At 35.6% G+C, this 14,217-nt stretch overlaps 1 protein-coding gene across 1 annotated transcript in view; it reads left to right on the top strand.

Annotated features, from left to right (window-relative positions):
- The window catches only part of LOC150079073 (retinoblastoma-like protein 1), a 753,431-nt gene that overhangs the window by 447,212 nt on the left and 292,002 nt on the right, over positions 1-14,217 (top strand). Inside the window, exons 13-14 of the mRNA XM_090383691.1 lie at positions 3,270-3,390; positions 8,980-9,078. Of these exons, the coding sequence (XP_090239817.1) occupies positions 3,270-3,390; positions 8,980-9,078 (220 nt within the window). The remainder of the gene's footprint in view (positions 1-3,269; positions 3,391-8,979; positions 9,079-14,217) is intronic.

The raw sequence follows: 14,217 nt of genomic DNA, 5'->3' as shown, positions 1-14,217 counted from the left end.
AATAAGGGGGGTCGAATTTGGAGAGTTTAGAAGAGAAGTAATCCTATGGAGAAAGATAGAGGTGCCTCTTATGAAATTTTAAATCTGATTTTGGCATAGGACATATTGAGTCTTGGTTGCTCTTGATTTTATAGTAACTGTTAATATAAGTAAAGAAGTCTTTGTTGCATTTCTTGGTATTCTTTTCCAGAGACTTCTAGTAATATGCCTTAGCTTGTCTCCCAGACTGACTTAGTGACTTGATTACATACTAGTTTATATATACCATACACTTCTCTATCACCAGATAATTTATTTCCATCCCATGCATTTTGCTGTTCAACCATAAGTCTCATCAGTTTATCTGACATCCATTTAGGTATAGTATACTATGGTATAGCCCGGAATAGTATTTCTTAGTTGGTATGAAAAACCTAGTAGCATCTACAATTACTTCCCTGAATGCTTCCCATTTAGGATTTGCTACTGGCAACATCATCCCACTGTGTAGAATTTAAAAAAAAAAAAAAAAAAAAAAAATGTCTGAGATGACTTTTAGTCACTCTTACAGGAGCAAAAGCTCTTTCCTTTACCATTGACAATAGCTATGTTTCTAAGTAAGTCCTACATCAGTACACTGTCATCACTACCTCTCAGAGGGTTCTTTACTAGGAATTTCAATGCATTAAGGGTTGTTTCTGAAAATCAGACCAAGAGTATTGCTTCCTCTTGTTGCTTCCCTAACATGCTGCTGTAAAAAATCATCCAATAAATCCATATGCTAGTTTGTTGAATGACTAGTTTCCAAATTCCAGTCAGTACCTCGAAAGTCAGAATCCTTCATCATGAGACTTTCTGATTTACTGGCCCACTCTGTTTCTTTGTATAGCTGTTTATTATACTGATCACCATCATTAGGCCTTTAACACATACCTACTCATTTTCGTATTCCCAATGCATGTCACCCCAGACTGACTTAACATTGCACTCACCTCCATGTCAATTGGATGCACTGGCTGTTTCAATGATGGGAGTGCCAGAAGTTTATCAAACTCTAACAGGGAGCTAAGTGATTTTGTAACAACTGAGAGCAAAGTGGAGGAGAAATTGTTGAAGTTAAATATAAGGGAGGCACCTAGGGTGGATGGGATCTATCCAGTTATATTCAAGGAGGCAGCAAAGGAAGTAAGCAAACCCGTAGCCATAATTATGAGAGCTTTCTTGGACTCTGGTGAGGTCTCCCATGGACTGGAGGTGTGCAAATGTATCACCAATTCACAAAGGGGGTTCAAAAGGTGACACAAGTAACTACAGACCTGTTAGTTTAACTTGTGTTCCCAGGAAAATAATGAAATCACTGGTTAAAGAAGCATTGCAGGATCATCTAGACAAGACTGCAGTAATAGTTAGGGCACAGCATAGGTTTGATAAAGGGAGGTCTTGTCTGACCAATTTGATTGGATACTATGACGTTGTCACAAAGGAACTGAATGCATAAAATAATTTTTATATCATATACTTGGATTTAAGGAAAGCTTTTGATATTATTGCTGTACAAATATTATTGTATTATTGCTGTACAAATATAATAATATTATTGCTGTACTGCTGTACAAATTGGAGAGGCATGCCATTAAGGTAAGTTACTACAATGGATAAAGGGATGGTTGAGTGGGAGATAACAGAGGTGTGGTAATCAATGGACACTGCTCTTCATGGACTGTTATTAGTGAAGTTCTCCAGGGTTTGGTGTTGGGCCCATTGTTGTTTTCAGTATTTATCAATAATGTCTGCCAGGGGCAAAGTTGATGATCTTGTAGAACAGATATCATCTTTTAAGGGCACAAAAGGTGATATTTTTGTACATGTTGGCACTAATGATATTAAGAATAGGAGACAGGCAGAATTAATTAATGAGTACAGGTCTTGAAAAAAAGCCGTCAAATAGGGTTGAATTTGAAAGTGTCATGGAATTCTGCCCAGACACGATAGGACAGAGTATATGATGAGAGCCTTGTTGATCCATTCGGCCCTGGAGAGATTGTGCAAATCTCAAGGTGTAGAATTTTTTTCAACCTGATCTGTTCTTGTTGACAGGAGAGACTGCTTCTACAGGGATGGGATACACTTAAATAGAAAGGGTGCAAGAATATTTGCTGATGCTATAAGGCGGTGTTAGGTGGGTAGGAAAACTGCTAGCTTGGGGGGATTCACAGACTAATAGATTAACAGTAGCCGATTGAGATGTATAAAGCCTTGAATGGTTTGAGCATGCTCAATGGTAATGGGATTCTTCCTCTTGCTCAGAATAATCACCTGAGAGGGCATAAATTCAAATTCAGGAAAGAGTTTTAGGATAGATGTGCGGATGTTTGCCTTTAGCAAACTTCTCAGCCACTTGCCACCTCTCAGCCCATCTTCCCAACTTATCTATATCCAGTTGAAGTGGTGTACTGTCTTTACTGTTGCTAACAACCCTGCCAACCTTTGTATCATCTGCAAACTTCGACATTAAACCTGATATACTTGCATCAATATTAACATTAGTAGAGACATACAATGCAAGAAAGCAAGCTGATGCAGCATCAGCCAAAAAAAAAATGCTCCCTTTTCATCCCTCTGTTTGTTCCAAATACCTGTCCAGCTCAACCTTAAATTTATTTAGGCTGTCAACTTCCACAACAAAAGATGGAAATCTGTGGCCCATTCGAGCTTTGGATCCTCCACCCAGGAATGCGGCAGAATTATGGACAGCGGTGCAGTAAGAATGGATAGAAATACCCGTGGAATGCTTTTGTGAACTAATGGACTCTATAATTGGCCTACCCATTATTAGGCAGGTATCCCATCATTTCTGTCCACTCAGTATACTATTTAAAGGTCAAATGTTTCACTTGTTTTTCTGCATTTTTCTCCTGGAACCATATTTGATGAACATAGGGAGTTGCTGGACTGAATTGATTGGCCAAAAAACTCCATGCCAGTAATGATGAATTGGACTTCACATTGTCATGGTCTGAAATTTTGAATTAAAATGAAATGAGAAAATCAGTCTGTTTACCAGCTGGTAATAATAGGCTGCCATAGGCATGTGAAGAATTTAATGTGTCGAGAAAAATATATGACAGCTCGAAACATATTGTGCTTCTTTGCATTATATTGTGTTGTGTCAACTTAACATAACAAGCATAATCTTAGTGCTTTTTGAACAAATCTCTTAACATTCACATTGATATTGATTTGTTTATTTATTTGTTTATTTATTTATTTATTTATTATATGGAACATAGGTCATTTCCATGGATCCTTCAGATATTCGATCTTCAGTCTTATTATTTTTATAAAGTAATTGAACTTCTAATCAGAGCAGAAGATGGTTTATCCAGAGATGTGGTAAAACATTTAAACCATGTAAGTATTTTTATAATTGATGACATTATTTATCATTAGTAAGGTCAAGTGATGCAAAGAAGTGAATTTATGAAAACTGATTCTGTTTTGTACTTAGCCAGACTCACCACATCGGCAATTTTGGAAGTTAGTTTTTTCCAGTTGTCAACAAATCCTTGTACCCATAGGTGCAGTTCTTGAGATTCAGTTTTCTGTTATTCCACGAAATTTTATATTTGTATGCCCCCTGGTTTTCTTCACTTCCCTGTGAGGGAGAACACCTTCATTATTTATTTTACTCAACCCCTTCAGTGCACTATACTGCTCAAACAGTTTTGCATTTGGATGTCTTGTCAAATTTAGCAGTCCTCACCTTCTAAGCTGTTCTTTGAATGTGCATCGCTTTGCACTCATCTTGAATCTGGTTGCCCTTCTATGAAACCTCTCAGGCATTTCATGCCTTTTTTTTAGGTGTGATCTCCAGACCTGAATACATATTTCAAACGCAGTATAACTATCCTCTTGTATAGAGGAATACTGACATCTTTACCCCTACTAGGAAAGGTCCTGTAAATTGTTGACAATATATAATGATCTGTTCCATCTGTTTATAATGGAAAATGTCTGACTGAATCATGAACCCTATGCTGTTTTTTTTTTTTTTTTTTTTTTTTGTCCCAAATGACTTAGCTGCTATTTGCAGAATTTTGGATGATGCTATTTATCAAATCAAGACTGAATATAATTAGCTATCTATGTAGAAACATTTCTATGCAGATAGCTTAAAGACAGAATCAGAAGTTGGAGTGGCAGTGATATCTCCTTCTGCCTATGTGTCACCTTCTAGTTTAATGCAGCATCTATACATCTGATCTATATGCAATGAACTTTGCTTCTAACACTCGAGTTATAATATACCTTGATTCCGCGAGTGCAGTAACCATTAAAAAATAAACTTCCATCCTCTCTTTTTATTCTTTATCCTCACAGTGGGTGTGAATAAAATCAAAAATTCACTTAATAGACTATCCTAATCTTTGAAATTTTGTTGAATACGTGGACATGCTGGCATTTCTGGCAGTGGGAGAGCAGATTAGTCTGCAAAGCATCTGCTCAACACCAATCCAACTCAGTTCTATGTACCATATACTTGATTACAAAGTCATCATACAAAAAGCATATATGTAAACAACAGTTTTGGAAAACTCAAATAAAAAATAAGCTCCTTCAGACTAAACAAAAACCTCCAGCTATGGTCTGCTCAACACCAATCCAACTCAGTTCTATGTACCATATACTTGATTACAAAATCATACAAAAAGCATATATGTAAACAACAGTTTTGGAAAACTCAAATAAAAAATAAGCTCCTTCAGACTAAAGAAGAACCCTCAACTATGGTGCTCCAACTATAGACAAACCAGATAAGCGAAACTTGCAAGGATGTGTGTGTGTTAGAAATACTAACCTCACATATTTCTCCCTTCTCATTGGAGGCTACCCATCTCAATGCATATTCTGCTAGAATGTAGGCATTTACAGCTTGAGAGGACAATCCTGAAATCTCATGCTAATTTATAACCATTAACTTTATCTCACCTCTTAGTTCAGTTAAGAGCATGTAACTATGTTCTTAACTGAACCATGTTATTTTTGTAAATTAAGCACACGTGTGCTTGCACACACTTTATATGTTGCTAGAGTTGCTTGTCATATCTCACCAGGAGATGCTGGCTAGTTCTTGTTCTCCCCCTTCTCCCCCTCTCTCTCAATTCCCCATTTTACCTCTTCCTTCTCCTCTTCATTTTCTTCCCATATTTTTTCTCCTTATTTGAAGGGGAAATTTAACTTATTTTTATTTTTGAATAATTTTTTATGCCTTATTAAAGTTGTTAGTTGTTTCAAGATTTTATTATTATATATATATATATATATATTTATTTTTATTTATTTTTTTATTTTTTTTATTATTATTATTTTTTTTTTATGAGTAATTTTTGATGGCTTCTCTAGTACATCCTTGCTAACATCATTTATCAAAATTAGGAGGAAGGGAAGGACTGGTATTAAGGTACTACACGTTATTCTGGTTCGTTTCTACTTACACGAATGGAATAAATCTATTTTACATAGGAAAAATATCTTGCAACTAAACCATTCAGTATTGGACCAGTTTCCCAACTTTGTCGTAGTACATACTGACGGACAAAGAATGATGCTCATGTTGGAATCTCTGCAGTTTTCCCAAACATCATATTAGCATATGAGTTGTTATTTTGCCATGTGAGATTAGTATATTCTCCTGCAAAACTAATAGCAATTCAGGTTGCACTGAATTACATTGAGTCCTCTGATATTAAAGACATCATAATTTTCTCAGATTCTTTAAGTGCACTTCAAGCACTGAAAAACATCATGAACTTTATTCACCCAGCCATGAAAGAAATAATCACCTCTTTGCATATCTTGTCAGAACTTGAAAGAAACATATACTTCTGTTGGGTCCCAGGATATATGGCAATTCCTGGAAATGAACTAGCGGACAATGAGACCAACTTACAACTGCTAACTTACCACCCAGCAGCATGGGAAAGTACGTTATCAAGACTATAGACCAATAATCCAGGAAAAATTCATCTGCCAGTGGCATTTATCCTGGCAGCAACAACTTAACAATAAGCTTCAAAGTATTAAACCAAATCTTGAGCCATGGCCTTCCAGCTTCAGTTAAATCAGACAACAGGAAGTAATACTAAGTCATCTGCGAATAGGTAACACTAATGTTACTCGTGGTTATATTTTAAGAAGGTAGATGCTCCCCAATGTCATCACTGTAACACTGGGCTTTCAGTAAAACTTCTGAAGACTAAATGCACAAGGCACAATATGTTATGCATGAAATTAACTATATAATATTGGTGTAAATACACCATAGTTTACCCATAAATTTAACTAAATAAGTAGTGTAATGGAATCATTTGATTTTATCACCCTCACAATGAGATACCAGGTATTGCATTACTTCGAAAAAATAATAATGTTTCTGTAGTAGAGGAGGCTACTGTTATTTATTCTCAGTGGGCACCACCACCCAAATACGTTTTGGAGCTTGTTGGCTCACTCGTCAGTGGGAGGGTAGGTACCCTGATAATGCAGACATGCCATCACAGTTGCGAAGTTAATTCCACAATATGAGAGATGCAAAATGGTGAAGATAATGATAATATTATGAAGACTAAATGCACAAGGCACAATATGTTATGGATGAAATTAACTATATAATATCAGTGTAAATACACCATAGTTTACCCATAAATTTAACTACATAAATAGTTGTAAAAGAATAAGAGAAGTTTACCCCAATGTGATACCTAGAACACTTCCATATGATACTCTCCAGAAATTAAAATGAAAACAATTAAAAAATAGAAAATCTTACATTACTGTAAGAAATAATTAACAGTAATTAAAAATCAACTTAACACAATTAAATCAACTTAATGCAATTAAAAATTAAGTAAAAAATTGCAAAACCTTTTTTCATTAAATTAATTTTTTACTTAATTTTTAATTGCTTTAAGTTGATTTTTACTTGTATTCTTTTGATTTTTAATTACTGTTAATTATTTCTTACTGTAATGTAAGATTTTTGATTTTTTTTTTTGATTTAATTTCTGGAGAGTATCAAACGAAAGTGTTCTTCGTATCATATTGAGATAAACTTCTCTTATTCTTTTACAAATATTGATATCAATGTAGAACGTATTGGGCATTATAGCTCTGGTTCATACTATCTACATAAGTAGTGTAACGGCATCATTTGATTTTATGTCATATTTTGGCTACCTTCACAATGAGATACCAGATGATACGAAGAACAATATTTATTTATTCTTTATTATTTATTCACTATATTATATTATCTATTTATTCACTATTTATTATCTATTCAACAATATTATTTATTCACTATTTATTCAGTACTGTGAATAAATAACGCTTCTAGTAGGGGTGACCTGTTATTTATTCTCAGTGGGCACCACCATCCAGATGCATTTTGGAGCTTGTTGGCTCACTCATCAGTCAACTTTGCAACCCTGATGGCATGTCTGCATTATCAGGGTACCTGCCCGCCTGACCACCTCTACTAGAGAAGCGTTATTCATTCGAAGTAGTGCAATACCTGGTATCTTGTTGTGAAGGCAGCCACAATATGAAATAAAATCAAACAATGCCATTACACTACTTGTGTAGTTAAATTTATGAGTAAACTATGTGGTATTTACACCGATATTATATAGTTAATTTCAACCCATAACGTATTATGCCTTGAGCATTTAGTCTACAAAATAGATATTGAACATTATTGGCCCTGCATGAGTGCCCTGAGGTGTGTATATATATATAAATATATATAAAGCCAGGTTCTCTTCTTTTGCTACTAATATTGTAAGGAGTTAGACAAGGATTATCTAGCTCAAGGGACTCACTTGCTCATGTAGAAAATGTAATCATGTAATTGAGAGAATAAATAGCCCAGTGGGCCACACTTTAGAACCCAGTAGCTGGTTCAGCTCTCTGACGTGTGAAGTTTGCTTCTGTTACTGTCCAGCTTGAAATTTGTGTCCCTCTTTGGGGGGGGGGGGGTTATTATTAAGGTAGAGTTAAATCCAAAACTGGTGTATAACCATGTTTAATATATTAAGGGTGCACTATTCTTGATAATATATGCTCATAAATGTTGAGCTAGTACTATAATTATAGTGGTTGGGGGAATCCTTATGCAAGCAGTACTGCAAAATTAACCTGGTGATACATTGAAATTGATCAACTTGTATATCTAAAAATATATTCTTGGCTAAATGCTAAGAGTATGAATGAGATAGCTTATGCATGGGTACTGCACATACATCTATACTACCCAGGTAGTATGAATGCATTGTTTAATTATATCTCATATTGTGAATCAACCTTCACAACAAGTTGGCGCCTCTGTAACCAGGTGGGCAGGAGCAGCAGTGCGTAGCACACGCTTCTTGATTAGACCAGAGTTTGAGCCCGTGACCATCAAATACGGAGGATGCGGAAAGGTCAGGGAATGACCACCTCATATTCCCGGAGCAATAAGGCCTTAGTTGCTAATGCTCCTAAAAACCAAATAACAAACAAACAAATCACAACAAGTTGCAAGGTATCGCACGGCTTTGAAAAAGTAACACTTCACCAGTGGAGAAGACTAATGTTACTTATTCTTGGCGGATACCACCACACAGACAGCACCGTTTCGAAGCTTGTTGGTTTACTCAACGGTGGGTGGGCAGATAGCCTCTTGTTGTCATAGTGACAGTCTAGTTATGAAGTATTACTCCAAAATATGAGAGATGCTTGATGGTGTATATGATTTAATCTAAAAATATATTCTTAACTAAATGCAAAGAGTATGAAGGAGATGGTTTATGTATGGATACTGCACATACATCATTTCTTCTACCAAGGTAGTATGAATGCTTCATTTAATTATATCTGATATTGTAGAACTTGCATATATTTTTAAATCATATTAATGTTTATAAAATAGAATTAATTGCTTTTAACTTGTTTGTATTTCAGATTGAAGAACAAATTTTGGAGAATCTTGCGTGGAAAGCAGAATCTCCATTATGGGACTCCATTAAGGCATCTCAAGCTTCAGTTCCTTCTTGTGAAGAAGTGAGTTTGCTTGTGTGTGTGTGTGTGTGTGTGTGTGTGTGTGTGTGTGTGTGTGTGTGTGTGTGTGTGTGTGTGTGTGTGTGTGTGTGTGTGTGTGTGTGTGTGTGAATTCAAATACAAAATGCTAATATTATTATCCTCTTTGAAAACTAAGTATGCTGAAGCAGTACTTCTCAAACTGTGGGATGTTCCTGTCTTCTAGCTAATATTAGTATAGATGCAGCTAAGTGGTTGAGAGTGCAGTAGCCTACTCTTTGAGTGGACTGTGGGTCAAGCTCATGTGGCTTCTAAGTGCAGTTAATGATTGTATTCATGATTAATTGTAAACCCTTCTGACCTGCTAGTCATGCCAGAGTATAAACAGAAACATTTCTTACTGGTAGTGCACAAAGGCATTTTAAGGCAGCACTTCAAAAATCATCACACTGATAATTTAATTTGAAATAACCATAGTGTCTGAGTTGGTTGCAAGTAAAATATATGAGAGACATTGATGTGAAAAGTGAATCTCATACTCAGAATTGGTATCTCAGTTGGGCAATTAATTTTCTCCCACAACTTCAAATTTTACCCCAACAAGTAGGTATCCTAATTTTACTACATTTTCATATGCTTAGGTGCATGATAATCCAGAATACACTTCTGTGAACTGTATATTCTGTCTTGGTGCAGTTGCCAATCTTGAGTGTGCCATTTGTTTGGGTGTTTTCTTTTGACATTCTCCCTGAAATGCCTTAGGATCTTGATGTAGAAATGGTGATTTACAGTTTGGCCTGTAAATGAAAGTTATGAAAGAAAGCATTCAACATTTTCTTGATGTTGATATGATCTGCCTGATCTTTTTTGCTTCTGGTGGTGGATTTTTCCACTTGGAAGATTGCTGCTTGTTTCTGGGTCATAATAGCAAACCAGCTTTCATCCCCTGCTATTACCTTAGAAAGAAAGTTTCTGTTGTTGCACATAGGTAGACAGCTGGTTTGGTTTCTGTTCATTGATCAGCAAAGGGGCAAAATTTTTTGAGCAATCTGCCACATATTTAAATTTTCAGTGAATTGGCACATACCATACACTAGGCCTAGAATGTTGCAAACATTGATAAATATACACTGTCTGTCATCATGGATGATTTCGTGCACTTTTTTCATATTTTCATCAGTTTCACTTGAAAATGGAGACAATCTGAGTGCGTGAAATCCACAACTAAAGTTTGTCTGCCTTGACACACTATACAGTCATCCAAAACTACTGTCTCTCACAATGGCAAAAATTCTGGCAAAGACATCAGATAAAACCTAAATTTGAATATTGGAAGACAAGCACAAAGAAATTAAGAAGAGAAGTAGTACTGACCCAGCCATGGATAGGATGTAAGGACATCACACAGTTTTATCTATTTCAATCTGTCGAACCTCCAAGGTGTCAAATGTGCAATACTAACTTAACAGTTAAAAATATATTGATAGCTATCCCAGTAAAGTATCTTCACGTCGTTACTTAAGGAGAGGCGAACATCACCCTCAGAGATGTCCTAGGCAACAATGAACATGTATCAGATATACTTAACTTCCTGAAGACAATCAACAGCTACTCCATACTGTTAATAAATTATATATGAGAAAAAATATTTAACCTTCATAAATGTGGATTTAGTTTCCATACAAAAGACATAATATACCAAATTATCTGGCACATTTATGATCTCCATTGTTGATGCACTAATAAATAACAAAAAATGAACCTTATCTTTTAAGGTAAGCATATTTTCTTGTAGGAACAAAAAAAAAAAAAAAAAAAAAGAGAGAGAGTGAGCTAGAGATCCAATTTAGTCAGTATTTGTGATGTCATTTTGATTTTGTCTGTAAGTCAACAAAATCTTTTCTGAACAAATCGTCTTCCATTCTTTCATAGTTCAGTGTTTATGGGTGTACATATTTGTAAATCGCACATATTTTTAAAAATACTCCTTGGGGTGTCTTAAATTTCTGGAACCGCCCAAAACTTGAACTATACAATACTCATCTGATATGCAAACAATTCTGCCATAATTTTTAAAAAATATTCTGTGTATGGGAATGTGTTTGCATTTCAAGAGGACCTCTTCAAGATCTGGATAGTTAGCCTTTCATGCTCTGGGCTTGCTTTGTGCAGCTGACTTCTGTGTTCTCAATCTTTTTTTGATCATTCAGAATGGTTAGCAGCCTTCCCTTAGGAATCAGGTCAACAATGTCCTTAAAACACATAGCTTTAGCATCTTAATTTTGTCAGCTGCTGCTTGCCCCTGTGAATCGAATAGCTTTGATATTGGCAAAGCTACTCGTTTCATGGGAACGAGTAGCTTTGCCAACATCGATGAACATGCAGTCCAGGAAAAGCTTCATTCCACAAATTGCAGTGTTTATAGACAGAACCTATGAGGAAATCTAATTGAGTGGTTTAAGGCTTTGAATGGATGGAATAAGTTCCATGCTGATGACATATGTCCTCTTCCCAGACTGTATGCATGAAGGATCATGAATTCAAATTGATAAAAATGGTTGCAAGGTGTAAGTTTGCCTTCAGTCGGTGGGTAGTTGATTGTTGGAACAAACTTCCATACAGCATTGTGGAAGTGTGTAGTTTTAATACATTTAACGAAGAAGTACAAAAAATAATTAAAAACGGGGTTAGATAGGTGATGGGAAGTGTTTTTTTTTTTTTTTTTTTTGCTGGTGCCTGCCTCCTTTCATCATTTGCCCATACTACTATTTCTACTACTATTAATAATAATAAATGGTCACTATTTCGTGAGTTATCCAAATCCACCCATTCAGTAAGTGGAGATAATATATATGGGAAATAATACTGGAGAACATTTTACTGGTTGTCTGTTGCTAAGCTGGATTTAGTTGAGAGGTGAAATAGGCTGGATTTTAGTAGGTGGGCAATGTTTTTGAAAAATATTCTGGAGTTTCTTTTTTTCCTTTCTTTGTTCTTGGGTTGATAGTGAATTTTAATGAAGATATTGGTATAGTACATTCAGCAGCTGTTATTCAGGGCTGAAATGAGGGCTGAAACATCCAGGACTGAAATGAGAAGTTAGGTAATGACCTGCAAAATCAATCAAGAGGATTTGAATGTTACTTTAATGTAGATGAGCTGTAGTTTGTGTTCTGCCTAGGTGGCTCTCTTGAATTTTCAAGTTATTTCTATTTCATTTTGCAGGGCAAGTTGGTTCAAAATGTAATATTACTAGAAATTGGTTACTATTTTGAATCTACCACATCAATAAGTGGAATAAATACTGGGTTGATTTAGAGATTTCTTAGGTGCCTCAGCAACTATGGCCATAGTGTGCCAGAATAAATACTGGGAAATGTAACGTTAATTCTATTTCTCTGCTGTATTTCATACGTAAGTGAACATATGTGTGAGCACCATTTTTGAGGAGAGTTTTATTGATTATTTTTTCAATTAATTCACCCCCCCCCCCCCAATCAAATCTAAAAGAGCCCACAGAGGATGATTTCCATTCATGTCAAGTTGTTTAAAGGTCTGATTCTGTGAAAGATACAATGAAACAAACATTATTTTTATAATGCATGTTTCATGAAATCTGACCATCTGCTACTACTTCTAAGGGTGCTTGCAGAGGTATTGGTCTGGAAAAAGACAAGATTTAACTGCTATTGCTATACTGCTGTGTGCTGAAGCAGGGGAATTTTTATCCTTCCTAAATAATGTATTACTGTTTTTTTTAGACAGATGAGTAAGATTAGTTTCCTGTAAACACAAACCTACAAAATTACATACACAATTCCATCTTGAGATAATATATATCATTTAGGGCAGTGGTTGGCAATCAGTGGTCCACAGAATAATCTGAATATATTTGCAATTTTCGTGTTTATTAAATTGTTTCATAATATTCTGATTCTACTTTTTTGCAATTTTCGCCTTATTACGTTGCATGTTTATAAAAGGCCCAGTGCAATATCCGGTATTAGCGATGCTTTTATTGTAAAAAATATATAGAAAGCTATTTCTATTTCTTATCGATGGCCTAGCCTGGACATAGCACAGTTCTTAGGTAAGTGAGCAGTGATATTTTTATATTCAAATAAAATAACCCCAATGAGTGAGAAAAAGCAAGCAAGCATTTTGCGCTTCTTAGGTAATACATTGCATTGTCATGAGTTGGTTAATGAATCAGAGCCTCCGCAGCCACTGCAAGTCATCATCAGGAAGGACATTAGAACTGGAGGTGGAGAGAAGAAAACGTTCAAAGTTTCAAGAAAATATGATGGAGACTATTTGAAGTTTTCAAGAACCTGGAAGTGAACTGGATCCATGGCCGCTTTGTATTATATGTTCTGAGAGTTTATCCAGTGATGCCATGAAAACTTTGAAACTTGGCAGTCAAAACACCCAGATTTAGCTAAAGAGCCAGTTGAATACTTCCAAAGGATGTGTGGAAATTTGCAAAAGCAAAAAAGTTCATTAGCAACTTATTAGAAGATTCTTAGTAAAATCTTCTTATTTGATAGCACTTCAAATCCCGAGGTCTAAAAAGCCATATACGATTGGAGAAGAATTAATTAAGCCTTGCTTGTTACAAGCCTGTGAAGAGATTTTGGGGAAACAGGCTGTCCAGAAACTGAAAGGAATTCCTATGTCCGCTAACACTGTGAAACGCAGAATTGAAGACATGGCCAAAGATATTGAAAATCAAGTGATTGCACTTGTGAAAAATTCTACGTTTTATTCAATTCAACTTGACAAATCAACAGACATAACTAACAAGGCAGTTCTTCTTTGTTTTGTGAGGTTTGATTGCCAAGGAGAATTAAAGGAAGAACTCCTCTGTTCACTAATCTTGTTGGGTAGAACAACAGGCTCTGAAATTTTCAGTGCACTTAATGGTTATTTCCTGAAACACAGTATTGAATGGAAGAAATATGTTGGGATATGCACAGACGGTGCAGCAAGCATGACTGGACATCGTTCAGGAGTTGTTGCAAAAGTGAAAGACATTGGACACCCAGACATCTTGTTTACTCATTGTATTATACATCGTGAGCAACTTGTGGCAAAAAGATTAACTCCAGAACTGCACAAAGTACTCTCTGATGTAATGTAATTAAAACTGTAAACGGAATTTGC

Source organism: Mastigoproctus giganteus, chromosome 10, assembly GCF_048544385.1.
Source record: "Mastigoproctus giganteus isolate SK-2022 chromosome 10, ASM4854438v1, whole genome shotgun sequence".
NCBI lineage: Eukaryota > Metazoa > Arthropoda > Arachnida > Uropygi > Thelyphonidae > Mastigoproctus > Mastigoproctus giganteus.
Note: the sequence above shows the minus strand (reverse complement) of the source record. Positions and strands in the feature narration are given on the sequence as shown.